At 41.4% G+C, this 27,233-nt stretch overlaps 1 protein-coding gene across 17 annotated transcripts in view; it reads right to left on the bottom strand.

The window, feature by feature from the left end:
- The window catches only part of nek1 (NIMA-related kinase 1), a 240,341-nt gene that overhangs the window by 24,876 nt on the left and 188,232 nt on the right, over positions 1 to 27,233 (bottom strand). For 9 of the 17 annotated variants that reach the window (XR_011358400.1, XM_069941511.1, XM_069941542.1 and 6 more), the window contains 2 exons: positions 16,008 to 16,082; positions 12,203 to 12,336 (listed from right to left, as the gene is read on the bottom strand). Coding sequence is in view for 14 of the 17 variants with exons in the window: in XM_069941511.1 (XP_069797612.1) it covers positions 12,203 to 12,336; positions 16,008 to 16,082 (209 nt within the window). In the remaining 3 variants the exon portion in view is untranslated. The other 8 variants (XM_069941556.1, XM_069941572.1, XM_069941627.1 and 5 more) reach the window with 5 other exon arrangements.

Below are 27,233 nucleotides of genomic sequence, written 5' to 3'. Positions count from 1 at the left end.
TATTTCAAATACAGAACAGGTGGTGACATGATGTATTTGATAAAATTATGATCTAGATGTTTATAGACCACTCTCAATGTCAAGAGATAGAACATTGAGGGGGCGTGGCAAGATGGCGTAAAACCAAGACATGGGTTCTGTCTCTCCCTGGAAGGATTGATTAATACCAGAGTTATATAAACTGTCTGAAAGTTAACAAGTTCATTAGATGTATTATTAAGTGCTGGGGCTGCAAGAAATGAAGAAAGGAAAAGGTCAGAAAGCAGAAGAAATTAGTTATTAAAGTTGTTGGAAAAAGTGAAAAATCTGGGCCTACTGAGCAGAAGCAGCACCAGGATCAATTAAGATGGAACCCAAGCCACTGAGGATGTCCCTGGATCAACTTGAAAGAAGATAGACATCTCCGAGGATCCAACCGATCAAAAATGGCACCAACGTCAGCCTGGATGCTTGTGGAAGTAGCACTGTCAGCATGGCCGGGGGGGGGTGGGGGGGGGGGGAGTTGAGCGGGGTCACGCAGGGCAGCGGGCGACATAGAGCTCTAAGTAGCGCTTCAGTGCGTGCTGACGTGCCTGAAAGTGCCTGCTACTACACAACGGGCCCAATGAGCATGCGCCTGACGTCGTGTTTCTGTGACGTCCTGGATCGATTTTGTGCTGTGGGGGGACCTGCTCCACGTCGGGCTGATGAAGTCGGCCAGACATTGGATAGGGTTCAAATGCGCAGCATGGCAACTCGAGAGGATATTCTGGTACCTGAAGATGAGGAAGAAGAACAAATTGAATACCTGGGCGAAGAAGATCAAGAGTTGTTATTAATGGCAGCTGAAGCAATAGAAGGTAGGCTCAGAACTACAAAAATGGCTTCTCCTTTTAAATCTGTTACTTCATCTACTTCTAATCCCTCACCTGGACCTGATGTGGTTACAATGTCTGAGGAGTTAACAAAACAGAATGAAAATATTATGACTTATATAACTACTGGCTTTCATAATGTTGAACAATTTGTAGATGTGGAAAGTAAAATATCAGATGTACGTGGAGAAATTGCAGCTGTGAAAGAAGATCTTAATAAATGTCTCATTGCAGTGGATGAAATGCAGGAAAGATATAAAAATGTAGAAGATATGCAAAAGAATTTGTTTATGCAAAAAATTGATTCTTTGGAAAATCAAAGTTGAAGGAATAATGTAAAGATAGTTGGATTTCCAGAGGATGTTGAAGGTCAAGACCCTATGAAATTTTTTCGTAAATGGATTCCAGAAATATTAAGGGTGGAAGCGTTTCCTGATGGATTGGAAAGGCTTATCGAGCGTTAAGAAGAAAACCTTTTCCAGGACAACCTCCAAGAGCAGTTTTAATTAGATGCTTAAGATATCAAGATCGGGAGATGATTTTACGTCTTGTGGTCCAGAAAGCCCGAGCTGATCAGAATCCAATAATAGTTCAAGGTAGTAGAGTTTTCTTTTACGTGGATTTAAGTCAGGAAGTTATACAGCGATGAAAGGAGTTTAATCAAGCCAAGTTGGTGTTGTGGAAGAAGGATTACAGGTCAACATTTAGATATCCTGCTGTTCTGAAAGTGTTTTATGGGCCATCTCAATTTCAGTTTTTTGAGAAAGCTCAAGATGCTTTAACTTTTGCTAATTCTTTACCAGATAATAAGCTGAGTTTTGATCTTTCCAAGAAGCCAGCATCAACGTTCCTCAAGTCAAGAATGGAAATGGGAGCGAACTGCAGAAGATGGAGATGTTACAGCTGTTTGATGTGGTGGAAGATATTATAAAATAGACTGGACAATAAGTTTATGATTTTTTTTATTTTTTAGAAGTCTCGCCGGGGAGAGGCAGATGACCCGCTGAATATGAAATAATCTGCCACTAGTGGTATCGACCGCACCCGGTCGACGAGGGGGATATTGCTTAGCAGTTTGGGGGGGGGAGGTGGGGGGAAAGAGAGGAGGGAAATTTTTGTCTTTGTATTTTTTGTTGTTGTTGAGTTAGTAAGAGGGGGGGGAGTTTTTGTTGTTTTTTTTATCCCTTTAGAGGGGGAGCCAGTTTAATTGTAAGAGTAAACTTTTCCCTGCAACCGCTGCAACCGTGTCTGCCTGTCCCGCATCGGACTTGTCAGCCACAAACGAGCCTGCAGCTGACATGGACATTTACCCCCTCCATAAATCTTCGTCCGCGAAGCCAAGCCAAAGAAAGAAACTTCATCAAGTGCCACTTTATAGGGGATAACGAACAATTTGAATTTTGCAACGTTTAATGTTAAGGGGTTAAACCACCCAATAAAACGGAAACGTGTACTGGATTATATTTAAAAAGTTGAAGATGGATATAGCATTTTTGCAAGAAACTCATTTAACTGAGAATGAATATTTGAAATTGAAAAGGGATTGGGTAGGACATGTGATTGCTTCATCTTTTAAGGCCAGAGGAGTAGCCATTTTGGTAAATAAGAAAGTACCATTTATTTTGGATTCCTTTTTTTGTTAATGCTGGTAGGATCTTGGTGGTGAATTGCAAAATTTTTTTTCAGAAGCCTGGACTTTGATGAATGTTTATGCATGCACCGAATGAGGATGAAGAAGTATTTATTACAGATACTTTTTAAAATTTGAACCAACTGAATGGAAATATTTTAGCGGGAGGGGACTTTAATTGTTGTTTAGATCCTTTGTTGGATAAATCTCCAAAGACTTTAAAGAGAACTAAAATGGCAAAGAGAATTATCGAGGTATTGAAGGATTTAAATTTGGTAGAAATTGAATCCTACTGAAAAAGATTATTCTTTTTATTCGGCACAGCATTATTCATTTTCTAGAATTGATTTATTTTTAGTTTTAGCTCATTTGCAGGGTACATTTATACAAGCAGAGTATAAAAGTAGAACATTATCTGATCATTCGTTGTTGTTGGCCTCTTGTTTGGGTACTGAAAAGGTAGGAAATACTTATCGTCGGAGATTTAATGAGATGTTATTAAAAAGACCTGAGTTTATTAAATATATTAGGGAACAAATTACTTTTTAATTTACAAATGAATCAAGATTCAGTTCAGAATAAATTTGTTTTATGGGATGCTTTAAAAGCATATTTGAGAGGTCAGATTATACAGCTAGAATTTAAAAAACAATATTTTATTGAAAGTCAGAATTTAGAAAAAATTGAAAAGTTAGAAAAAGAATTTCAGAATTCTACTGAAGATAATAAGACACATTTATCTAAATTAAAATTAAGATATAATATTTTACAATCATATAAATAGGAAAAAATGATTCAAAGATCAAAACAGCATTATTAAGAGTTAGGTGAAAGAGCACATAAGGTTTTAATTTGGCAATTAAAAACAGAACAAGCACCAAGAACAACTAATGAAATTAGGAAAGATTTGGATATTACTTTGAGAAATTTTTTAGATTTTATAATGAACATTATACATCCGAAAGTAGACAAAATACTAAGAAAATTGATTTGTTTTTGGCTAATTTAAATTTGCCATCATTGACTGGGAAGGATATTAATGACTTAGATAGTCCTTTTACGGAATTGGAATTAAAAAAAGCACTGCAATCAATGTTGGAAGGAAAGTCCCCGGGTGAAGATGGGTTTACAGTAGAATTTTATAAAAAATTTAGCGATTTGTTGTTTCCGGTTTATATGGAAGTTTTAAAGCAGGCAACTGAGATGGGTTCATTTCCAGAATCGTTTTTGAGGGCGATGATTACTGTTATTCCAAAGAAAGATAGAGATCCATTAAAAGTGTCTTCTTACTGACCAATATCGTTATTAAATGTAGATTATAAAATTGTTGCAAAAGTATTAGCAAATAGATTGGCTAATTATTTGCCAAAATTAGTACATGTTGACCAAGCTGGGTTTATAAAAGGTCAATATTTAGTTGATAATTGATTTCTATAATTAATGCTGCTAGACAACAAGCTAATCAACCAATGATAGTGGCGTTGGATGTGGAAAAAGCTTTTGACAGGGTTGAGTGGAAATTTTTATTTAAGATTTTAGAAAAATTTCAATTTGGACTGCTCTTTATTACTTGGGTTAAAGCTTTATATACTAATCCTACAGCACAAATAATGATGAATAGTCTGATTTCATCGGCTTTTACATTATCTCAATCAACTAGACAAGGTTGTCCTCTTTCACCAGCCTTGTTTGCTTTGGTAACAGAACCTTTAGATCAAGCTATGAGGCAAAATTTGGACATAAAAGGTATCAAAGTAGGTGAACAAGAGGAAAAGATTAATTTGTTTGCTGATAATGTTTGAAAATGAATATTTTTCCTCATATACAACATCTTTTTCAACCTATTCCATGTGTGATCCCGAAGAAATTTTTAAAGTAATTCGATTATTTTTATGGAAGGGTAAATTATCTAGTGTTTCTATGCATAAATTAACGTGGCGATAGAATTCAATTACCACATTTTCAAAATCTAAAACAAACAAAGTGAGAGGAACAAGTTCACCCAAGACAGCGGCCCAGTTAAAATTCATTAATAGGTTGTTTGATGTTCAACAACCACCTGTCTGGGCTGTCAAACTGGATCAAATTTTTGAAAAAGAAATGAGTCCATTTATTTATCAATGGAATCCCTTATTGTTACAAAAATAAAAATTACCAGTATTAAGACATATACTGGATATCTGGTATAAGCAGGATCAACTTATAGGTACAAAGGGAAAAATTCGATTAAATCACCATTGTATCAGAATAAACTAATTCGGTTTTCTTTAATTAATCCTGATTTGAAAAATTGGAAACTGAAAGGAATTAGTATTATACAAGATTGTTTTGAGGTGGGTAAATTTTCTACATTTAATAGATTACAAGAGAAATTTGGTATTCCTGCAAATTCTATTTTTGCTTATTATCAAGTTTGAGATTTTTTTGCGAACACAATTTGCTAAGGATTTAATTTTACCAAGTCAATCTAAGTTTGAGATTTTAATGGTTTACAAGGAAACAAAAGGATTTATATTGGATATGTGAAGGTTGTTGCCAGCAAAGATGGATAAAGTTGGGTTATATAGGACAAAAGAGAAATGGGAGAAAGATTGAGATATTGAATCGTCTTGGGAGGAATGGTCAAATATGTGTATTGACAGTGTTACAAAATTAATTAATGTGAGATATAATATGGTTAATTATAATTTTATTCATCAATTATATCTGACTCCTGTCATTATGTTTACCCAGAGTTGGTTATTATAGAAATTGAAAAAATTGGATTTAGTCTAACAGATGTGTGTTTTAGATGTGGAGAAAAGACAGGTATTTTTTTGCATTGTGTATGGACATGTAAGAAAGTTAATTTTTTTGGAAAAAGTTATTAAATTTTTGAGAGATTTTTTTACAATTGATTTACAAATGGATCCAATGATGTGTTTATTGGGTTACATGAATGCTGTTACTTTAGGATTGGCTGATAAGCCAAAATTGGCAATTTTGCAGTTAGGGATAGCAGTTGCAAGAGAATGCATAGCGACAACTTGGAAAAATGATGTGGAATTGAATATGCAAAGATTGCAGAATGAACTGCAATCGTGTTTATATTTGGAAAAAAATAACAATTTGCAAAATAATTATTTTTTTGCTAAAATGTGGAGTTTATATTTGGATTGTATGGCTATTGATCTTAAGTAAAAGTTATGTAAAGAGTTGGCACGTCAATTAATTAATTTTAAATATATAATTTTTTTTAAGGCTCCAAGGGGTGGGAGGAAGTTAAGCTGATGTAGTTAGTAGAGGGAGGGAGGGGAGTGTGGGGATATTATAATTATTACCATTATTTTTAATATATTTTTTCTGTTATTTAATATATCTGTATTTGTATCATTTTTTGTAATATTTTGCAAAATTCTTAAATAAAATTTTCAAAACTAAAAAGATAGAACATTAAGACAGCAACCAAAAAAACATCAACCCAAAATGGGGATAAGAGGCTCACGGCAAATTCAGCAAACATAAATTCAATCGATAAGATCAAAACCATGCAGAACATCATTACAGACTTTGTAAGTTTTAAAGGATTGATTTTAATTATACATTTCTTTTTAAATTGATTTTTTAAAACTATTAGTCTTGGTTATTATAGATATTAAAATTTAATGCATTAAGCTTTAATTTGCAGAAGAATTGGAAAGTATCTGGACTATTAATTACCACAATTAACCTTTTTATAGAGAGGAAATTCTGGTTAAAGATTTTCTGGCAGATTTCCTGAGCCAAAATGATGCCACTCATGACGCAGTTGGAATTAAGAGTACCATCAGGACCTTCAAATGTGGAATTACAGATGAACATTAAATACTAGGTGCCAAGAATGAATATAAAAAGAAAAAAAAAAATCACAATATTTTAACTCAGTTTGTGATCAGCCTGTGATGTTGACGGATATTGGTCTGAAGTTGACAAGTCTTTTCAAAGATATAACTTTGTCATGTGTTATTTAGAAATTTAATGAATTTTAACAACCATCAAAATCAAGGCATCTTGCCCATTGAACTAAATTTTCCCTAAAATTGTTAACATTTGAAGGAAAAGAATACATTTTATGTGCCTTAAGAAACACCACTGTGTGCCTATAAAGTCCAGCTGAACATATCCATAAATATCTATATAGACACTGATGCTCATCCCACTTCTGTTCACGCTACTGACCCACGACTGCATTGCCAGATCCAGTTCCAACAGTGTCAACACATTTTCAGATGACACAACAGTAGCTGGCCTCATCAGCAACAATGACAAAGAGGTGGAAAATTTTGTGAAATGGTGTGAGAATTACAACCCGAGTCTCAATGTGGACGAGACAAAAGAGATGATCGTAGACGCAAGGAGAACCAGTAACTATCATCCTTCAGCACACATCAATAACTCTGCAGTGGAGAGTAAAAAACACCAAGATCCCTTGGAGTCCACTTAACAAGCGACCTATCATGGACACACATCTCCTCACTTATCAGGAAGGCGCAACAGCCACTGCAGTTCCTGAGAAGACTGAAAAGGGCAAGACTACTGACCACCATCATGTCAACTTTCTTCAGGAGCTCTATTGAGACTGTCCTGGCTGGTGCATCAGAGCATGGTATGATTGCTCCAGAATGGATCAGAGATCAATCCACAGGACCATAAGAGTGGCAGGGAGGATCACTGGAGTCTTCCGCTAACCCCCACTCCCAATCAATGTGATCTACTGGGATCGCAAAATTGTTGAGGACCCCATCCACCCCACTCACAGCATCTTTCCCGTCGTAAAGAAGTACAGGAATATCAGAGCAGCACCAATGGCTGAGAAGCAGCTTCTTCTCATGGGCAGCAAGAATGCTGAACGATCAAAGGAACTGTTACATTAACCATCCGAGATTCTCATACTTACAAAGCAATATATACATGTATGTATAAATAAATATATACATTTATATTATATACACATGCATTTATATTTTTTAATATATATGTATATATACACACTTGCTTTGCATATGTATTGCTTGTCTGTGTGTGTGTGTTACATCTAATTATATGCCTGCATGTTTTGCACTGACGATCAAAGAACGCTGTTTTGTCAGCTTGTACTTGTATAATCAGATGCTAATAAATTTGACTCATTCGTGAATAATTTTCAAAGGACATGTCAGTGGGTATCACTCTGGGTAAACAATGACAGTGTCATAAAATTGGACAGTACAAGAGGCCACTCAATTCTTCACATCTGAGGCAGTGTAAATGTTAAACATCTAATGGAATGATCAGATAATGAGGGAAGAGGATCTATTTGTATTTAAAAGATGTGGTGCTGGCAATGTTTCTTCTCCTCTAACTCAACTCCATCAGCTCTCAGAATGGATGAGAAGGCCTGATCCTCAAAGACAGATTTGATGTGCTTTCCTTCCACTGGGCTTGCCAGCAAAGACAAGAACTCAAGTAATTGTGCCTGAAAATGTGCCTTTCAAGCGCCTCATACAAAACAAAACACATGGTAAATGGAACCGAAAGCCTGCAGGGCTCCTCAAGTTAAGAGTTGGAATGAATAATAAGTATGTGGTCTGATACAACATCAACTCCTAGTAATTATGCTTCAAACTGAGAAGCCATTTGAGCAAAACATTTATCCAATGAATTCTGTCTTTGAACAGATCCAGCATCAACAGGAAATAGAAAATGGGTTATGTGAAATATTAAAAATACTTTGTCTTAGGAAATATTTAGAGGGATATGGGCAAAATGCAGAGGCAAATGAGATATTAGCTAGATATTGATCGGAGTTGGTATGTATGAGGATTGAAGAAACTACCATATTTTCACATGGTATAACTACGAATCTCTGAAATTCAAAGGTGCTGAGATGAGTTTAAAACGAAGATGCAGCTTTTCATGTGTCAACAAACTGATGCTGACAACACAACTGCCCTTTTGAATAACATATTGGCATAAGAAAATACATTAATAATGACCAATACATACATCTTGCAGAAGTGAGCTCGTCTTGCTCTGAACATTCAAAGTTTGAAACCATGTCCAATTCATGAAGTCTTGGGATACTCTAAGAACATTTCCTTTGAAGAAAATTCAAATCACTGCTCCTGGTTTTGATAATTAATCAAAACAGATGCAACATACCCACAACACCATTGAAGGAATTTATCATTAAACGCCTCTTAAATCGACCTTCAATGTCTTCATTCATCCTTTTGGAAACAAAGGAATAAGAGCATATCATTTTATCGCATGAGTCTGCTTTAATTATCTATCAGATTTTGAATGATTTATATCTGAATTCTCTCTCACCCGAAAAGGCCCCTTAGCACAGGAAAATGCAACTTGATTTGTTGTTTTCAAGTATCATCAAACCACAACAGCTTATTTTTTGACTGTGGATGAAAGCAGAGGGGAACAGGGTAGGTGAAAGAGTTCAGATTTTGACCACCTCAACGTCTCGAGACACTTCCTGACATTATCTCAAGATTCTCGTTCTTTGAAGGCATTTCCTCCCAGGTTCTCTCATCAGAGATAATCATTCTCCATCCTATCAAATTCATAATACTTTAATTGCCTTAACCTTCATGCCCGGAGATACACAACTAATCTGTGCACCTTTCAACCCTTTTAGATTGAATGTTAATGTATTTTCAAAGTACATTAAAACTAATTACCTCTACTCTCCAAGGAATTTGAGGTGATTAGTCATCCTATTGAACTTCTACAAGTGTATGGAAAGAAAGTATACTGACCAGTTGCATCACAGTCCAATTTGGAAACTCAAATGCTCAGGGGGCATAGAAGACTGCAGAGATTAGCAGATGAAGCCAAGTCCATTCATCAAAGGTAGTGACATCCTAACCAAAGACTTCTATGTGAATCACTGCCTCAAGAAGGCAGAAAAGATCCCCATCATACTCTCATCTCACTGTGACCCTCATGCAGAAGGCACAGAAACCTGAAGTACAGCACCTCTATGTTCAAGCTGAATCAGCTATCGGGCTTTGGCAACTCCTTACATTTTCCTCTCCTCCTTGGGGAGAAGGCAGTGGAGTGGGGCTGAATAGGAGAATGGATAGAATGGATCATGATAGAATGGAGGAGCAGACTCAATGGGCTGAATGGCCCACTTTCACTCTGATGTCTCACGCATCACCTGATCACACCAAAAACTTGTTTGCATTACCAACCTAGCATGGCGAACCGAATATTTATTTATTTATTTTCTCTTAATATTTATTTTTTTCCTCTTTATGGCTTCTTGTATGTTATTTATTCTTAAATTGTTCTTAGAGTTGTAGAGTCTTACAGCACGGTAACAGGACTATATGTCCAGAATGAATAATGTGTATCCTGCTTCAGTCCCATTTGCCTGCATTAGGCTCACACCCCTCCAATCCATTTCGTTATCCAAGTATTTCTTAATATACCTGCCTCTACCATTTGGCTGGCAGCTCATTCCACATGCCCTCCACTGTTCTTTTTGTCCCTTCTAACTTCCACCCCCTCACCTTACAGTCAAGCCTTTTCTTGCACACTCCTATTCCTTGAAACAGACTGCCACTGTTCACCTTCATGTGCCCCTCTCAATAGGCTCTTTCAGGTGGCCAGAATACCCCGATGTAAAGCCGCATATTCTACTCCTATGCGGCTGTCGGGGTACCCACCTGAAAGAGCCTGGCGTGCCTCCGAGGCACACTCACCAACCCTCCTCCAGGAGGGATAATCTGCGGATTGGCTAAGTCACCCGATACACGTGAATGCAGCCACCTGAAAGCGGCTATCAGCTGGTGACCCAACTCCCTGCTACCTGACAGCCCCCCTCCCGCTGCCCCGACATCCTTTGCCAGCAGCCCCTGCCCTGATGTACTGCCGACCTCCCCTCCAAAGTCAGGCAGCGGGGAGGGGAGGCTGTCGGGCAGCGTGCGACTGGCAGGGGATGTCGCGGCAGGGGTGGCCGGTGCGTGCTGTCACAGTCCGGCTGGCAGCTCCTGCATCGGGGCTGCTCTCTACTGTTCAAAATGCGGCATAGTAATGGCGGTCTTCCCTTCCCATAAACACCCACACGCAGCTGGAACTGTGTGGGAAGCACAGAGCAGTTCCACCTGCGTGGGGGATTAGGGTAGGGAAGACAGCCATTGCTATGTTGCACATTTATGACGCGTGGCACCAGTTGCCCTGCCTCCTTCATATGTGGAGGCGCCTCTGGAAAAACAGGCCCTTTCAGGTGGGCTTTTAAAGCTGCCACCTGAAAAGTGAATCTTCAGGCTTGGATCGGCTCCTGCAGCCTCCCTCAAAGCAGAGGATGCATCTGAAAGCGGCTAATAAGATCTCCTATCACCCTCCTATCTTCTAATTAAATCAAGCCTAAATTCAACTTCCCTGAATCTAGCAAGAGCTTCGTAAACCTCCCATTAGCGTTTTATGTAATGGGGAAGGAATTTGCAGCAATTAAGACTTTCATTGCATTATACATTGTTCTTTTGTATTTAACAATAAGTTCATTTATATTTGAAAATCTAGGGTACAGTGAATAATTCAACAATTTATATTTGACCTTACTGTGGCTACAACATGTGGAAACTAAAGATCCCCCCTTTGCAGCTTTCAAATGTAAATTTAAAGAAGGAATTATACTTTTAAGTTCACCAGAGCAACCAAGATAATAAAATTTCACCTGAATGCTTTGATTCCCCAATCAGTTTGGATTTAATCCTAAACTATGAAACTGAATCTTTATCAACCAGCACCATCTAACAAACACTCTCCTTTCTTGTCCTCCACCCTTCCCTTAGCACTGAACATGGATCAATGGAAAAATTCCCATCAGATTCTGAGAGCCAGGAATTCTACACCAAGGACAGCCAGGACACATGGTTATTTAGCGCAATGCAATTATTACTGCACTGGGTGGGTCATGTCTCCAGAATGGAGGACCATCGCCTTCCCAAGATCGTGTTATATGGCAAGCTCTCCACTGGCCACCGAGACAGAGGTGCACCAAAGAAGAGGTACAAGGACTGCTTAAAGAAATCTCTTGGTGCCTGCCACATTGTCCACCGCCAGTGGGCTGATATCGCCTCCAACCGTGCATCTTGGCGCCTCACAGTTCGGCGGGCAGCAACCTCCTTTGAAGAAGACTGCAGAGCTCACCTCACTGACAAAAGACAAAGGAGGAAAAACCCAACACCCAACCCCAACCCACCAATTTTCCCTTGTAACCACTGCAACCGTGCCTGCCTGTCCCACATCAGACTTGTCAGTCACCAACAAGCCTGCAGCAGACGTGGACATACCCCTCCATAAATCTTGGTCCGCGAAGCCAAGCCAAAGTCATTACAGTGTCAGCTACCCAGGTTCAAATCCAGCATTGTCTGCAAGGAGTTTGTACATTCTCCCTGTGTCAGTGTGGGCTTTCTCCAGGTGCTCTGGTTTCCTCCCACCTTCAAAACATGTGGGAGTTGTAGGTTAACTGGGGTATTTGGGAGGCACAAGGTTGTAAGCCAGAAGGGCCAGTTTCTGTGCTGTCAGTCTACATTTTAAAAAGTTAAAATTTAAAAAGTGGAGCTTGTGGAAATCAGCATATGTATACGATCTCACATTCTTGTGCCTGTTGAATGCACAAGCTCTGAGCTCAAGTGGCTATATTTTAGCTTGATTAGAACCATTCCATATCTTAAGAAAATAGAGTATTGTCAACCTTGACTTTGTTGTAAGCTTCAATGAAGTTTTCAAAGCCCATTTCTTGCTCCAGGGTCATTCGAAGTTCTTCTAGTCTGCTGAACACACTGTCAAACTCTGCACTTTCACCTGCGAGATCTTCCTCGCTGTCGTCTGCACAAAGAGGAGAAACAGAAACCTTATCACCATATAACCACTTACAGCACAGAACAGGCCAGTTCGGCCCTACTATTCCATGCCGTAGCAAATCCCCACCCTCCTAGTCCCACTGACCAGCACCCGGTCCATACCCCTCTAGTCCCCTCCTATCCATGTAACGATCCAGTCTTTCCTTAAATATAACCAATGATCCCGCCTCAACCACGTCTGTCGGAAGCTCATTCCACATCCCCACCACCCTCTGCGTAAAGAAATTTCCCCTCATGTTCCCCTTATAATTTTCCCCCTTCAATCTTAAATTTTTGAATCTCCTCCACTCTTAATTGAAAAAGCCTATCCACATTTACTCTGTCTGTCCCTTTTAAAATCTTAAACACCTCTATCAAGTCCCCTCTCAATCTTCTACGCTCCAGAGAAAAAAGCCCCAGTCTGCACAACCTTTCCCTGGAACTCAGACCCTGAAATCCTGTCAACATTCTCGTGAAGAGGTTGAAACCTTCCTTGCTGTCGTCTGCACAAAGAGCAGAAGCAGAAACCTTGAGGCAACAGTCACAAAACCCTGCAAGTCACCCACCTGTATAAACACGTGCAGATCAGTGTTCTTCCTGCAACTTTAGAAGCATCTTAATTACAGCAGGGCAACTTAATTTCATGGGGATCATTTTACAAACCATTGCACATTTCATTCATTAGTATTTTGGCGATTTATGCTGTCAGCAGGCACGCAGCTGCTAATGTCATGGAACCCATAGCAAAGGATATGTTATTTGAAATAAGGTAAAAGGGTGATTTATCCAAGATTTTGCAGTCATAAATATGTGGGAATTATTAAATAATGGTAAATTAAAGTGAAATCATGGCTAGTGCCCAGTAGGTTACATTATTGATGGAGTGTTTCTCCATAGTTCAGTACATGACTGTACTCGAGATAGAAACAGGAATGGGCCTGGATAAACTGTTTCTAAGGGAAGTCTGTCAGCTGCAGAATAATACTTAATTAATTTCTACCATTCGATTTGGGCAGAGTGAAGTCATTGCTGGAGAAGGATAGTCAATTTATTATAGATGAAATAAATATACCTGTACCAACTAAAACAATTTGATTATTTTCATTCAGATTTTTTTTAAGACAACAGCATGTAGAGCAGTGGTTCTCAACCTTTTTCTTTCCACTCACATACCACTTGAGAACCACTGCTCTAGACCCAATTACTAATGAAATATTTGCTTGAGAAAAATTGTCATTGGCCCATTTCCTTTGGAGTTATGAAGCCGTGCACATAACGAGTCAATGAGGGATGATTAAAATAGGGGTTTTCAAACTTTTTCCTTCAACCCACATACCAGCTTAAGCAATCCCTGACTCATCACAGAGCACCGATCGCATAGGGATTACTTAGTGGTATGTGAATGGAAAAAGGTTGAGAACCACTGGGGTAGTGCAAAACAATTTAACAAAAATATATCCACAGAAAACTAAATATTGCTGATACCTGTTCTATCTGACTTCCAAAAAAAAATTATTTCCCTCACTGAACCTCTTTTCGATTCGTTTAATCTCCTTTCGGAAGATTTTCTTCCTCCTTCCTGAAGTTATATGAAATGAATAATCCCAGCAATTCATGTAATGGAAAAATGTACACAGCATTCATTCCCTTCCATCTCTGTTACAGTTCTAACCTTTGGGCCTGTTGTTAATCAGCTGTTTATTCATATTTTAGCGCTCCTGAGAATAGTATGGATTCAGCTGAAAAATCTGTTATGAATTTACTGATCCCTGGAAAGAGGGGGAAAAAAAACCTTCCTTCCAAGTCTAACTTGCAGCGTATGGATTGTGCGTATTTGGCTCTGCATTCACAACCGGTCTGAGTTATTTGGACACGGCAATATCTGGAGCATGGAATTTGGGAAAATATGCACTTCACAAAATGAAGTTCAGGATAAATCTTATTGGTATATTCAAGATCCTTCAGACAGTGGTTTTCAACCACCCCACCACAGAATGCTCTGGGCATTCTGTGGTGATTAAGGGATTACTTAAGGTATGTGAGTGGGGAAAGAAAGGTTGAGAACCACTGATCTAGACCTATTGACTTATACTCAGAAAGTAGCCCTCACATCAATGTACCTATCCAAATTTTTCTAAATGTTAAAATGGAACCCACATTTACCACTTCAGCTGACAGCTCGCTCTACACATCGAATGCCGTAGGTGCTCTGTAGCTAATGTGGTATGTGAGTGGAATAAAAAAGGTTGAGACCACTGCGTGAAGGTAATTATTTATTTTTAACGTTGCACCTGGTCTTGAGCCTATAAGAGCTATCAATTAGCAACCTAGAAAGGCAGAATTACATGTTAGCAACTGGATAGCTATTTGGCCAATAATGGAAACAAAAGTCCATATGGTGTGTGAAACTTGTGGCTCTTTCCTACCTTACGAGTATAAGATTGATCCTGCCTATTTAATTTTTTTTGCAGAATCCCAAAATAATTTATTTCACTTCATTTTGGATCTTCCACATTTTAAATGACACACAGCTCGCTGGTTTCATTCTATAATTTCATCATTTGTTTGCTTGACAACATTTCTAGCAGGATTAAAATAATTTGCAGGCCAGAGTAAGCAGGGAGGGGGATTAAATAGTCAACTGGGGCTGTACAATAATCCAATGTCATTGGGATTTATGCTGCACAATGCTTAATAATTCAATTTTAAAATGAGAGGTTATCCAAGGCCTCTCACAACGCACCATCTGCAGAGCTTCATGTTTTATACCTTAGTACTGCTTCTTTAGCTCCACGAAGCATTTCCCTTCAGAGCGTAGTATATTATGCTGTAATACTAACCTTGGCATCGTATAATGATCAGCAGTGGAAACTTCCACATTGCACTCTCCCTCCACCCCATCCCACCATCCTGACAAGCCAACATTCATCCAAATTACTTTACAAGAAAGTTTAAACAGATGCTCCCTTTCCCTCTTCAGATCACACCATTCCTGCAACAGCAGGTCACTTCCACTCTGTGCGAGACAAAGAAATGATGTTCAATTCGGCTTTTTATTGCTATCTGTGAAAACTGGCTGGCACATTCACGAACATAACAATTTTGAGGGCACTCCAGTCCCCTAAACACAAATGAAGACATTTTAAGATAGGCCAAGGAATAAACAAAATTCTTCATGACATCACCAAAACTAACACATAACATAATGCAACAGATTTCTTAACAAACTATAGAGAAAAATAGCTAATGTTTCAGGTCTTTAACCTTTAATGAGAACACTGCAAGCTCCACAGATGACACAGCATCCACCCCAGTTGTCCAGGTCATTTGGTCGGATAATTGTTGCACCTGCATCACTCTCTTCCAGTGTTCCTCTTTTGTACAAAGTTCAGATTTATTGTCAGAGAATATACATGACATAAACGTACAACCCCGAGATTTTTTTTCCTGCAGAGCAGGCAGTGTGCTCTATTTTTTTGGAGTTCCTTCCTGTAACTTACTTTCGGTCTATGAATTAGGGGACGATGGTAGAAATCAGGCACCAATCTCTAATCACACCACTATTACCTACTTTTCCCTCTTCTGCAGCCAGGTGCATCTGAATTTTCATACCTGAAGTCTCCCTGGTGCATCATATTAATACACTAACTAACTTACCAGCTCTATCTTTTCGAAACATGTTATACCAGCTTAGCTTCAACTCTTCTTCATCTTCTGCTTTTAGCCATGCCTCTGCAAGTCAACAATGTCAACATTTTCACTGGCTACACATATTTCTAATTCTTAAGATTTGTCTAAAAATGTCACTATGATTATTTCACTAATTTTCAACCCATTTCCAGAAGAACAGGAGGCTCCAAGAGACTGCTCCACTCTTAAATTCTTAGCTTATCCTTTTACTAAAATATTGCCTAAAATGGCTCATCTATGAAGTGGGTGCAATGTACCAAAAGATCTATCTGCACTTCTGAAACATTTTCTTACACCAAATCCATATTTATCTACCCTTTGATATTTATTATCTTTTTTTCTGTCTTGCATTTGTGATAAATTAAATTTTTTACCATAGTTTTACCATCTGGCTGCAGCAAGTAAGAATTTCTGTGAATCCGGACAGTGTACATGACAAACTCACATTGTCCTTTGAGACACACGGGATGAAGGCACTGATGGGAAGGCCTGCATTATTATCCATAGCTCAAGGCCTTTCAACAGTGTGGGTAGATGAGAGTTAACTCCGTGAATGAGAATCTGGGATCACATTATCAGCTAGAGTAGATAGTATTCTTTTCCTTCACATAAAGTTGCAAGATGATCATTGCTGCATTGAGGTTACTTCATTAAATTTGGAATAAAATTCCTGTGTTAAATTCTCCAATTGCTATCATGGGATTTGAACTTGGGTCTCTAATCACCCCAGTTCAGGATCATTTTTTCATGTACAAGAACCAGTGGATCCACAAGCTTAGTTACTGTAACAAGTATGAGAATGACACTTAATTCCATTGACCTATCTGTTCGCTCAGTTCGGTTCAGCAAAACACCCCGTCCACTCAAGGAACTTGCTCGTGCTTCTAGCTCTCGGCATTCCACATCGAGTCTGTGATAGTCACAGAAAATATGGAAAAGGAAAGGGAAACCACTGCTGGGAATGTGGCTGATGAGAGGATACCTGGCATAACTTTCTTTCTTTGAACCTACTCACCATGTTTTTGTCAGTCATTACAGCACCACACATCGTCGGACCCGTGGATCATTGAGCAAAAAGGTGACCAAAGAAGAATTGCAGCCTGATAATTGGTAATTCGGTTGGAAAGTAATGATCAATCACCATGTTATTTGAGTTTGTCAGTGTTTCTCCTTCATGCGGGACAAAGGCCACCAATAACTAATGTAGCTGCTAATTTGCAGGTGAATACAATATAGAACCGCGTTCCAAGAACACGGCGCGGGCTACACACTCTACTGGTCTGGCAAGCCTTCGGATGAACGACACCTATCTGGTGTAGGCTTCATGGTCAAGAACTTCATTGCCTCCAAACTCGAAAACCTTCCGACAGGCCACTCGGACCAAATCATGTCCACGCGACTCCCCCTTCAAAACAAGCGTCGCATCACCCTCATCAGTGTCCATGCTCCAACCCTCCAGGTGGAACCAGCAGAAAAGGACAAGTTCTACACTGACCTGCGCAACCTCATCCAACGCACTCCTACAGCCGACAAGGTTGTCATCGGCGACTTCAACGATCGCGTCGGCAAAGACTCAGAAACCTGGCCAGGAATCCTGGGCAAGCATGGCGTCGGCAAGTGCAACGACAATGGGCGCCTCCTGTTGGAGCTCTGCGCAGAACAGCGGCTTGTCATTACAAACACCCTTTTTCAGCAGAGGGACAGCCTGAAGACTACCTGGATGCATCCCCGATCCAAACACTGGCACCTCCTGGACTACGTCCAGGTGCGAGAAAGAGACAAACGAGATGTGCTCCACACCAGGGTCATGCTCAGCGCGGAATGCCACACTGACTACCGGCTAGTTCGCTGCAAGCTCAACCTTCACTTCAAGCCAAAGCCCAGGAACAGTAAAGCCCCCAGAAAGAGGTTCAATGTTGGAAACCTGCAGTCAGACAAAGCGAGAGGAAACTTCCAGGCAAACCTCAAAGCAAAGCTCGACGATGCAATCCGCCTCACGGACCCGTCCCCTGAAACCTTCTGGGATCAGTTGAAGACAACCATACTGCAATCCACTGAAGAGGTACTGGGCTTCTCCTCCAGGAAAAACAAGGACTGGTTTGACGAAAACAGCCAGGAAATCCAGGAGCTGCTGGCAAAGAAGCGAGCTGCCCACCAGGCTCACCATACAAAGCCGTCCTGTCCAGAGAAGAAACAAGCCTTCCGTCGCGCATGCAGCCATCTTCAGCGCAAACTCCGGGAGATCCAAAATGAGTGGTGGACTAGCCTCGCCAAGCGAACCCAGCTCAGCGCGGACATTGGCGACTTCAGGGGTTTCTACGAGGCTCTAAAGGCTGTGTACGGCCCCTCACCCCAAGTCCAAAGCCCGCTGCGCAGCTCAGACGGCAAAGTCCTCCTCAGCGACAAGATCTCCATCCTCAACCGATGGTCAGAACACTTCCAATCTCTTTTCAGTGCCAACCGCTCAGTCCAAGATTCCGCCCTGCTCCAGCTCCCTCAACAGCCCCTAAGGCTAGAGCTGGATGAGGTCCTCACCCAGGATGAGACATATAAGGCAATCGAACAACTGAAAAGTGGCAAAGCAGCAGGTATGGATGGAATTCCCCCAGAGGTCTGGAAGGCTGGCGGAAAAACTCTGCATGTCAAACTTCATGAGTTTTTCAAGCTTTGTTGGGACCAAGGAAAACTGCCTCAGGACCTTCGTGATGCCACCATCATCACCCTGTACAAAAACAAAGGCGAGAAATCAGACTGCTCAAACTACAGGGGAATCATGCTGCTCTCCATTGCAGGCAAAATCTTCGCTAGGATTCTCCTAAATAGAATAATACCTAGTGTCACCGAGAATATTCTCCCAGAATCACAGTGCGGCTTTCGCGCAAACAGAGGAACTACTGACATGGTCTTTGCCCTCAGACAGCTCCAAGAAAAGTGCAGAGAACAAAACAAAGGACTCCACATCACCTTTGTTGACCTCACCAAAGCCTTCGACACCGTGAGCAGGAAAGGGCTTTGGCAAATACTAGAGCGCATCGGATGCCCCCCAAAGTTCCTCAACATGATTATCCAACTGCACGAAAACCAACAAGGTCGGGTCAGATACAGCAATGAGCTCTCTGAACCCTTCTCCATTAACAATGGCGTGAAACAAGGCTGTGTTCTCGCACCAACCCTCTTTTCAATCTTCTTCAGCATGATGCTGAACCAAGCCATCAAAGACCTCAACAATGAAGACGCTGTTTACATCCGGTACCGCACGGATGGCAGTCTCTTCAATCTGAGGCGCCTGCAAGCTCACACCAAGACACAAGAGAAACTTGTCCGTGAACTACTCTTTGCAGACGATGCCGCTTTAGTTGACCATTCAGAGCCAGCTCTTCAGCGCTTGACGTCCTGTTTTGCGGAAACTGCCAAAATGTTTGGCCTGGAAGTCAGCCTGAAGAAAACTGAGGTCCTCCATCAGCCAGCTCCCCACCATGACTACCAACCTCCCCACATCTCCATCGGGCACACAAAACTCAAAACGGTCAACCAGTTTACCTATCTCGGCTGCACCATTTCATCAGATGCAAGGATCAACAACGAGATAGACAACAGACTCGCCAAGGCAAATAGCGCCTTTGGAAGACTACACAAAAGAGTCTGGAAAAACAACCAACTGAAAAACCTCACAAAGATAAGCGTATACAGAGCCATTGACATACCCACACTCCTGTTCGGCTCCGAATCATGGGTCCTCTACCGGCATCACCTACGGCTCCTAGAACGCTTCCACCAGCGTTGTCTCCGCTCCATCCTCAACATTCATTGGAGCGCTTTCATCCCTAACGTCGAAGTACTCAAGATGGCAGAGGTCGACAGCATGGAGTCCACGCTGCTGAAGATCCAGCTGCGCTGGGTGGGTCACGTCTCCAGAATGGAGGACCATCGCCTTCCCAAGATCGTGTTAAATGGCGAGCTCTCCACTGGCCACCGTGACAGAGGTGCACCAAAGAAAAGGTACAAGGACTGCCTAAAGAAATCTCTTGGTGCCTGCCACATTGACCACTGCCAGTGGGCTGATATCGCCTCAAACCGTGCATCTTGGCGCCTCACAGTTTGGCGGGCAGCAACCTCCTTTGAAGAAGACCGCAGAGCCCACCTCACTGACAAAAAGCAAAGGAGGAAAAACCCAACACCCAACCCCAACCAACCAATTTTCCCCTGCAACCGCTGCAACCGTGTCTGCCTGTCCCGCATCGGACTTGTCAGCCACAAACGAGCCTGCAGCTGACGTGGACATTTACCCCCTCCATAAATCTTCGTCCGTGAAGCCAAGCCAAAGAAGAAGAACAATATAGAACCCAAGTCAATTCGTTCAAAGGGCTATGGATTAAATGTCACATTGCTAAAAACAAAGAAATGCTGGAGGAACTCAGCTAGTCTCCGAGGAGACGAAGATACACGAGTGACGTTTCGGGGCTGTGTGTTTTCACTACAATCACACACACAAACTTTTGTGCTTCACTCAATGACACACTAGCCCGTAAGGGTGGTCCAAATTGAACAATAGAAGCAAATGCTGGAGAGGCGAAATTATTACTATAAAAAAAAATCTAAATGCGGGGTAGACTCAGCAGATCAGGCAGCAAGTATGGGGAGAGGGGGGGGGGGGGGGGGAGAGGCTTCCAGGGCATGTGATTAACCTGATGCTGATGAAGATTGATTTGCTGAGTTTTTAATAGTTGTACCAGGAAGATTAAATTAACAATGTCTAAAACCTCCACCAAATGAGCTCACTTTAAGATAATTAATAATTAATGGCCAGTGTGCCTGACCCACAATGTACACCTGGAGGAATGGCATATTCCTAAGGCTTGGGTACTTTCCTTCTAAATAATGGACTTTCACAAGGGCCCACCTACATGGTAGGCTGGCCCAGGTCAGATTATACAGGAACCTTGCTCATTGAATACAGAGAAATAGAAAAACTACAGATGCTGGAATCTTGAGTGAACAATGAGTTGCTGAAGGAACTCGGTGAGTTAGGCCAGGTCCCTTTATTCAGTCTTGATAAAGTGTCCAGGCTGGAGACGATGACTGACCACATCTACACACAGATGCTGACTGACAAACTGTGTTCCGCTAGCAGCTCAATGCAATTAGATACAGCATTAGCTTGATTGGACGAGAGAAAGAGGCCAATGACCAGTTGGTCAGGTCCACTACCTTCTTGAATGACAATGCAGGTAGCATGGTGCGAAAGTTTGCGGGTGAAACCCAAGCACACAAGGGGAGAACATACAGACAGCACCAGATTTGAAGCTCGCTTGCTGGCAGTGTAATAGCATTGCACTCACTGACATGCTAATAATACTGCCCTTGAAATTCATGTTGGAAATGTTGCAGAAAAGATTCACAAGACTGGTAGGCTCAAATTAGGTGGCTGGACAGTCTGGGGAATTTTTTTCCCTTAAGTATTGGGGCGATCTTACGGTGATTTACAAAATCATAAGGGGCAGACAAGATCAATAGTAGTTTTGTTTCCCCCATGGGGTAGAACATAAAATTAGAGAGCGGAGATTTAAGGTGAAGAGGGAAAGATTTAAAAATGATTGAGCTGCCACAGAATGTGACAGAGGTGGAATTTAAAAGACATTTAGACAGGTACGTGGACAGGAAAATTTAACATGGATATGGGTGAACACAGGTAAATGGGATTGGCTGGATCAGCATGGACAAATTGAGCCAAAGGGCCCATTTCCGTTCTGTTGAACACCACGCCACTAATCTTAGCTTACTGGTGAAGTGGTCCAGGATGAAAAAACACCGTTCTAAGTGGTTGAACACTCCAAATAAAATCAATGTATACTTTAGTAAACTGCACTAATTCCTGTGGGATTAGTGATGTGGTGCTGTCTATCCAAAGAGTGTTTGCAATCTGCTTTAGTCAAACAGAAACCCTGCTGTGGGTTTCCTTGGGAGCTTGAGATGTGCAACATGCAGGTGGCCAAAATAAACATTCTCCAATCATTGCTGTTGCACTGAAGTATCCATAATCTCTCTCACTCCAGTCTCTTGCTTTGGAGCCTTCAATACTTCGATTTCCACCATTTTCTTCAGCACCTGTATTCCACCATTCCTGACAAGCTCATGCAAATTTCATCACTCCTTCTCCAAACAGATGTATGCCAGGCAGATCTCCACTTCAACTCTGTTTATCAAACTTTTTCTATATACTACCAAACGCATTTCAATCAACCTGAGATCTTGATAATAGTTGGATGATAAGTTGCTCCTTGAATGACTCCAAAACAGATTAAATCTAAGATTATGACAAGTTCACCACTTGCCAATTACTTCTGATGACTGTGAATAAATCACATTTCATGAACTCCAGTGAGATACTTCTAAGTTAGTGGTTCCCAACCTTTAGCCCCCCCCCACTCCCCAACATACAGAGGAACTTGAGTATTCCATTACATAGTTTGAACCACCAATAAACACAGTCGAGTGGACGAGGGGGCTGGGAAAAAAAGGCAAAATCCCTTCCCAGACCACAAATGCAATGTTTTTTGTTTAGTTTTATTGGAACATTTTTTTTAAATGTTTCATTTTTTTGCTTTACGTGGTAGTCAAGAGAGACCGAAAGTTAAGAAAAAGGTTTTTGAATCATTCCAAGTTAACGGCAATCTCACACCACAGAGAGAGAGATAATTCACATTCAGAAAAGCAGAATGTAGATGGAGCCTGTAGTGAGGTGGGAAATAAACGAGGCAAGAAATCTCTTGTTAGTACTACACATACGGGCCTTTCAACAGTCACCCCACACTAGTACCCATTCAAAGGAAGAAAGGTATGGCAATAATCACGAGTTATTTTAAACTATATGTTGACCATGGCAAAGGACCAGCGAAGAGCTGAAGAACACACAGACGGCAGGCCAGGAACCCATGCAGGCTGTGGGTGGGTGCAGTCAAAATACTCCCCACCAGGCTGTGCGCTGCTGGAGACTGGCTAAAGGGAACCGGGAAGTGAGAGGGTGCCAAGGGCACTGAAGGCTTCCTGACTGTGTCGGAGGTTCGGATCTGGAGCTCAGATTGCTGATAAATTGGACTCAAGTCCGGGTGACTGCTGAAGTCCTGCAGGCAAATCCATGGACACTTGGCAACTCTGGGGGGTGGGTGGTGGGAAGACACTTTCTTTTGCTTCTCTTTCTCTGACTGTAAGAGGCTCCCAACAATTTTTGCAGATGGTGTATCTGTCTGCCTTACAGGGCATTTAAGAGGTTCAGAAAGCTCATGGATTGAAGAAACATAGAGGGTTATGGGGTAGGGAGGTTTTAGTACTTTTTTTTTTAAAAAGGAATATATGGGTAAGTACAACATCAAGGGCTGAAGGGAGGTTTTAGTACTTTTTTTTTAAAAAGGAATATATGGGTAAGTACAACATCAAGGGCTGAAGGACGTGTACTATGCTGTAGTGTTCTATGAAAGCAAATTTCATGTAAAATTACACCTGCGTTATTACAGGACAATCAAGGAAGCTTGAATCTTGACAGGAAAAAAAATCAGCTGACCAAAAGTAACCAAGATGAGTAATTTCCACTTGATTGCTTTGGACACAATGTTCTGCAATTCACAAGAAGACTGGGTACTAGATTTGTGAGAGAAAAAGAATGGTTGACATTTCGGCTTGGAATTGTGACCATTTTTCTCGCACTGATGTGGATTGAACCCTCTGAGCTCCCCCAGCAGATTGCGTTCAACTTCAGATTCCAATGAAATATGATTAACGACTGGCCTCAAAGTGAGGTCACTCAATGCAGCAATGATTTAAACAAGACTAAACTTCATCTTCAGTTTGAGGAAGTGACAATTAATATTTGCAACTTTAATGAACAATCAAGGAATGAAAGTAGAGTTAGCTACAAAAAGGTAAACAAGAAAATTTGCAGACACCTGGTGTGCTGAGTACACGAGTGTAGGTAATGTGACAAATTAACTTGAGGCATAGTCAAAATGCAATGGCAAACATTCAGAGAGTTCTTTCAGAATACACAGGATACATTCCAACCAGAACGAAAAATTCCACGAATAATTTTCGTGGTCAACTAAAAAAAGCTTAGAATAACTTCAGATGCAAAGAAAAGGCAGATAGATATGCAAAGAGAAGTGGCAAAGCAGAGTATTGGAAAAATACAAAAACAATGACAAAAATTTAATAAGAAATTAAAAATCAAATCAGAAGATAAATACACCTACAAATATTTAAAGCAGATATGAATTTCTTTGATATTTCGGTTAAAACAAATTAACAAAATCAGCATTTATCCTATACCAAGCGAGACCAGGGGATAAATAATAGGACATAGAATAGCACACAATGGGTCCTTCACCCCAAAATAAAAACACTTGGAAGGTCGGTTTGGGGCCATGAATAGTGGAGATGTGGGTACAAGTGGAGTATCTCCTGCGGTCACAGGGGCCGATCAGTGGGAAGGGAGGAACAAGGGAGTCACAGAGGGAGCAGTCCCTTCAGAAGGCGAAGAGGGGAAAGGAGAAGTGAAATGGGTGGCCACTGGGAGATCCAGGCTATTGCTGCAGTTAGAGCTGAGGTGCTCAACAAAGCCACCTCCCAGCAAAGTTCATGGGTGCATGAGGGCAGCACCAAAGTAGTCAACAAAGTAGCTATGACTCCTTTCCTTCAGCTATCTTTCTCTCTTTTTCACAATGCCAAAAACAACCCCCCTCACTTTTCCCCTCTTCTGTCCTCTTATCATAGCTATTTAACACACTTTGTATGTTGGTCTGCACCCCTTCCCCTCCTATTCTTCCCTTTTGCCCAGCCTTTTGATATTGACTCCTTTTTTTAAAAAGGAACTCATACGTTGAGGAAGTGCTCAGCCCTGAAACGCCAGCAATATGCCTCACCTCCTACGGACACTGCGAGACCAGCTCAGTTACTCCAGCATCTACGATCACAGCGCCTGCAGACTTTCTGTTTCGCCCCTTCATCCTAAAATGCCTGTACAGACCATAATATGAATTGAAACTAACCCCGCCTGGGAAACGAAAAATAAGATGGCAGATGAATTAAACTGGATGTCATATAGCCTTCAAGAAGAACTTGGGTAAATGCATGGCAAAGAAAAAAATGCACACTAAAATAGGTCCAGGAATTGGAATGACAAAAATTGCTCTAGTGTGGGCTAACACAATAATAGGCCTAACCATGATCAAACAGTTTTGAAGCCTTTTTTTAAGATATTCTGATATTCAAACATCACCCGTTCAAATACATAATGTTTTCGATGGAAGTGGTTTGATGTTAAAAATCTCAGGTTACAACTTCATAGATATGCACAGAAAAAGCAACAAGTTGCAATAACTGGTGCTCTGTAACAAACCTCCTCTCTCCCATTTGTGGTTCGAAGCAATCCTTTCTGTCGAGGCGATTCACTGCATCCAGAGTTCCTGATGCAGCCTCCTCTACATCAGGGAGACTGGATGCAGATTGGGAATTGCTTTGCTTGATAACTTTGTTCTGTCTGGTGCAACACCAGAGATCTTCCAGTGGTCAGCCACTTCTATTCCACTGAAAACAGAAGGAGGAGCTCAACCTGTCTTGCAGCGTCAATAGGAGGTAAAGTTATATGTTTTGGGCCTGAGCCCTTCTTCAAGAAATAAGAAAGAACAGGAAGGCACAAGAATCAAGACTGAAGAGAAGCCGGAGAGGAATTCAGACCAACAAAAGAATGCCCAATCAATTCCATTGGCCATTTCAACAATGACATATTTGTCTATGGCCTAATCAGATTAAGAGCAAAACACTCTATTCCTTCTTGGTGGTGTTAATATTAATTTTTGGTAGCTCCCCTTTTTCTCCATCTCCTCCTTTCCCTGATCTTTGGCCCCATTAATCCTTCTTTTTTCCCTTTCCCCTTTCTCACCCTTCTGACCTGCAAGTTACCAACACCTTCCTTCCTCCAGCCCCCAACCCCTTTCTTCCTTCCACCTATCAGTGCTTCTACCCCTTCCACTTATCCCATCTTGCCCCCTTTCTTTCTTCCTCATGCTACCTACATTTGACTGCAGCCTGTGCTCTCCCCTCCCCAAAACTCAACCCCATCTTTTTATTCGTGCCTGCCCAGTTCTTGCTATACCTAAAGGATTTTCAACCCAAAACTCTTGATTGCTTTCTACAGATGCTACCTGACCCACGAAATTCCCTCACCACTTTCTTTGCACGCTAATCTGTGACAAATGCTGTCCAGTGTTATATTTAATGATCTGTCGATAGTACATTACATGTAAATGAAGGTTGTCACAGGAAGAAGTAGTTCAAATATCTATTCAAAAACTACAAAGTTACAGTCCAAATGTTAATGGAAATATCCCTTCACATTGTGTAATGCAAATAAAAGCTCTCACAACTGGAGGTAGAACGAACACTTTTATTAGCTTATAACTATGGGTAAGGTTTCACAGTAGTCTTCGGAAGGGTTCTGGGTATAGACGGGAAACCAGGGTTATATGTGGGCAGATGGGGGTGGAGCTGGGAGGCGGGGCCAGCCATTAGCACAACACACAACCCGTAAATCCCAGTTCACCCCTTCCTGCAGAATTTAGGGTCTGTGAATGAAGACAGAAAAAAAGTTGAAAAATATACATTTATTTACAAATTTACAGATTTAAGTGGTCCGGGGGTGTAGACATCCTGGTGGAGTGCCTTAGCATCAGAGGGCCTTGGATTCCTTGGGTCTCCTGGTCCCCTTGTGAGGGAGGAGAGGCGGGCTTGGTCTCCAGCTCACAGTGGAGGGGGACGCACTTTCCTCCTGAACCAGATGCCCCGAGGCCCTAACTGGGGGTGGTGAGAATGAGCTCTATGGTTCGCAGGGCACTTGAGGCAACAGACCCACTGTTCCAGCGGGCACCAGGTCCCTGATGAAAACTCTGTCCTCTGCCATCTGGGTACTCCACATAGGCGGACGTGGGATTGGCATAGAGCAGTTTCACCTTTTCCACCAGGGGGTCGGTCTTGTTTCTCCTTTTCAACCTGCCCGTTCCCCCGAGGATTGTAACTAGTCGTCCTGCTGGATGCGATGCCCCTCGCCAGCAGTTACTGACATAGCTCATCACTCAAAGGATGAGCCCCAGTCGTTATAAATGTAGCTGGGATACCTAAACAGTGCTAAAATGGAATCTAGGGCCT

Source organism: Narcine bancroftii, chromosome 1 (genome assembly GCF_036971445.1).
Source record: "Narcine bancroftii isolate sNarBan1 chromosome 1, sNarBan1.hap1, whole genome shotgun sequence".
Classification (NCBI taxonomy): Eukaryota; Metazoa; Chordata; class Chondrichthyes; order Torpediniformes; family Narcinidae; genus Narcine; species Narcine bancroftii.
This window is presented reverse-complemented; position numbering and strand designations above follow the sequence as displayed.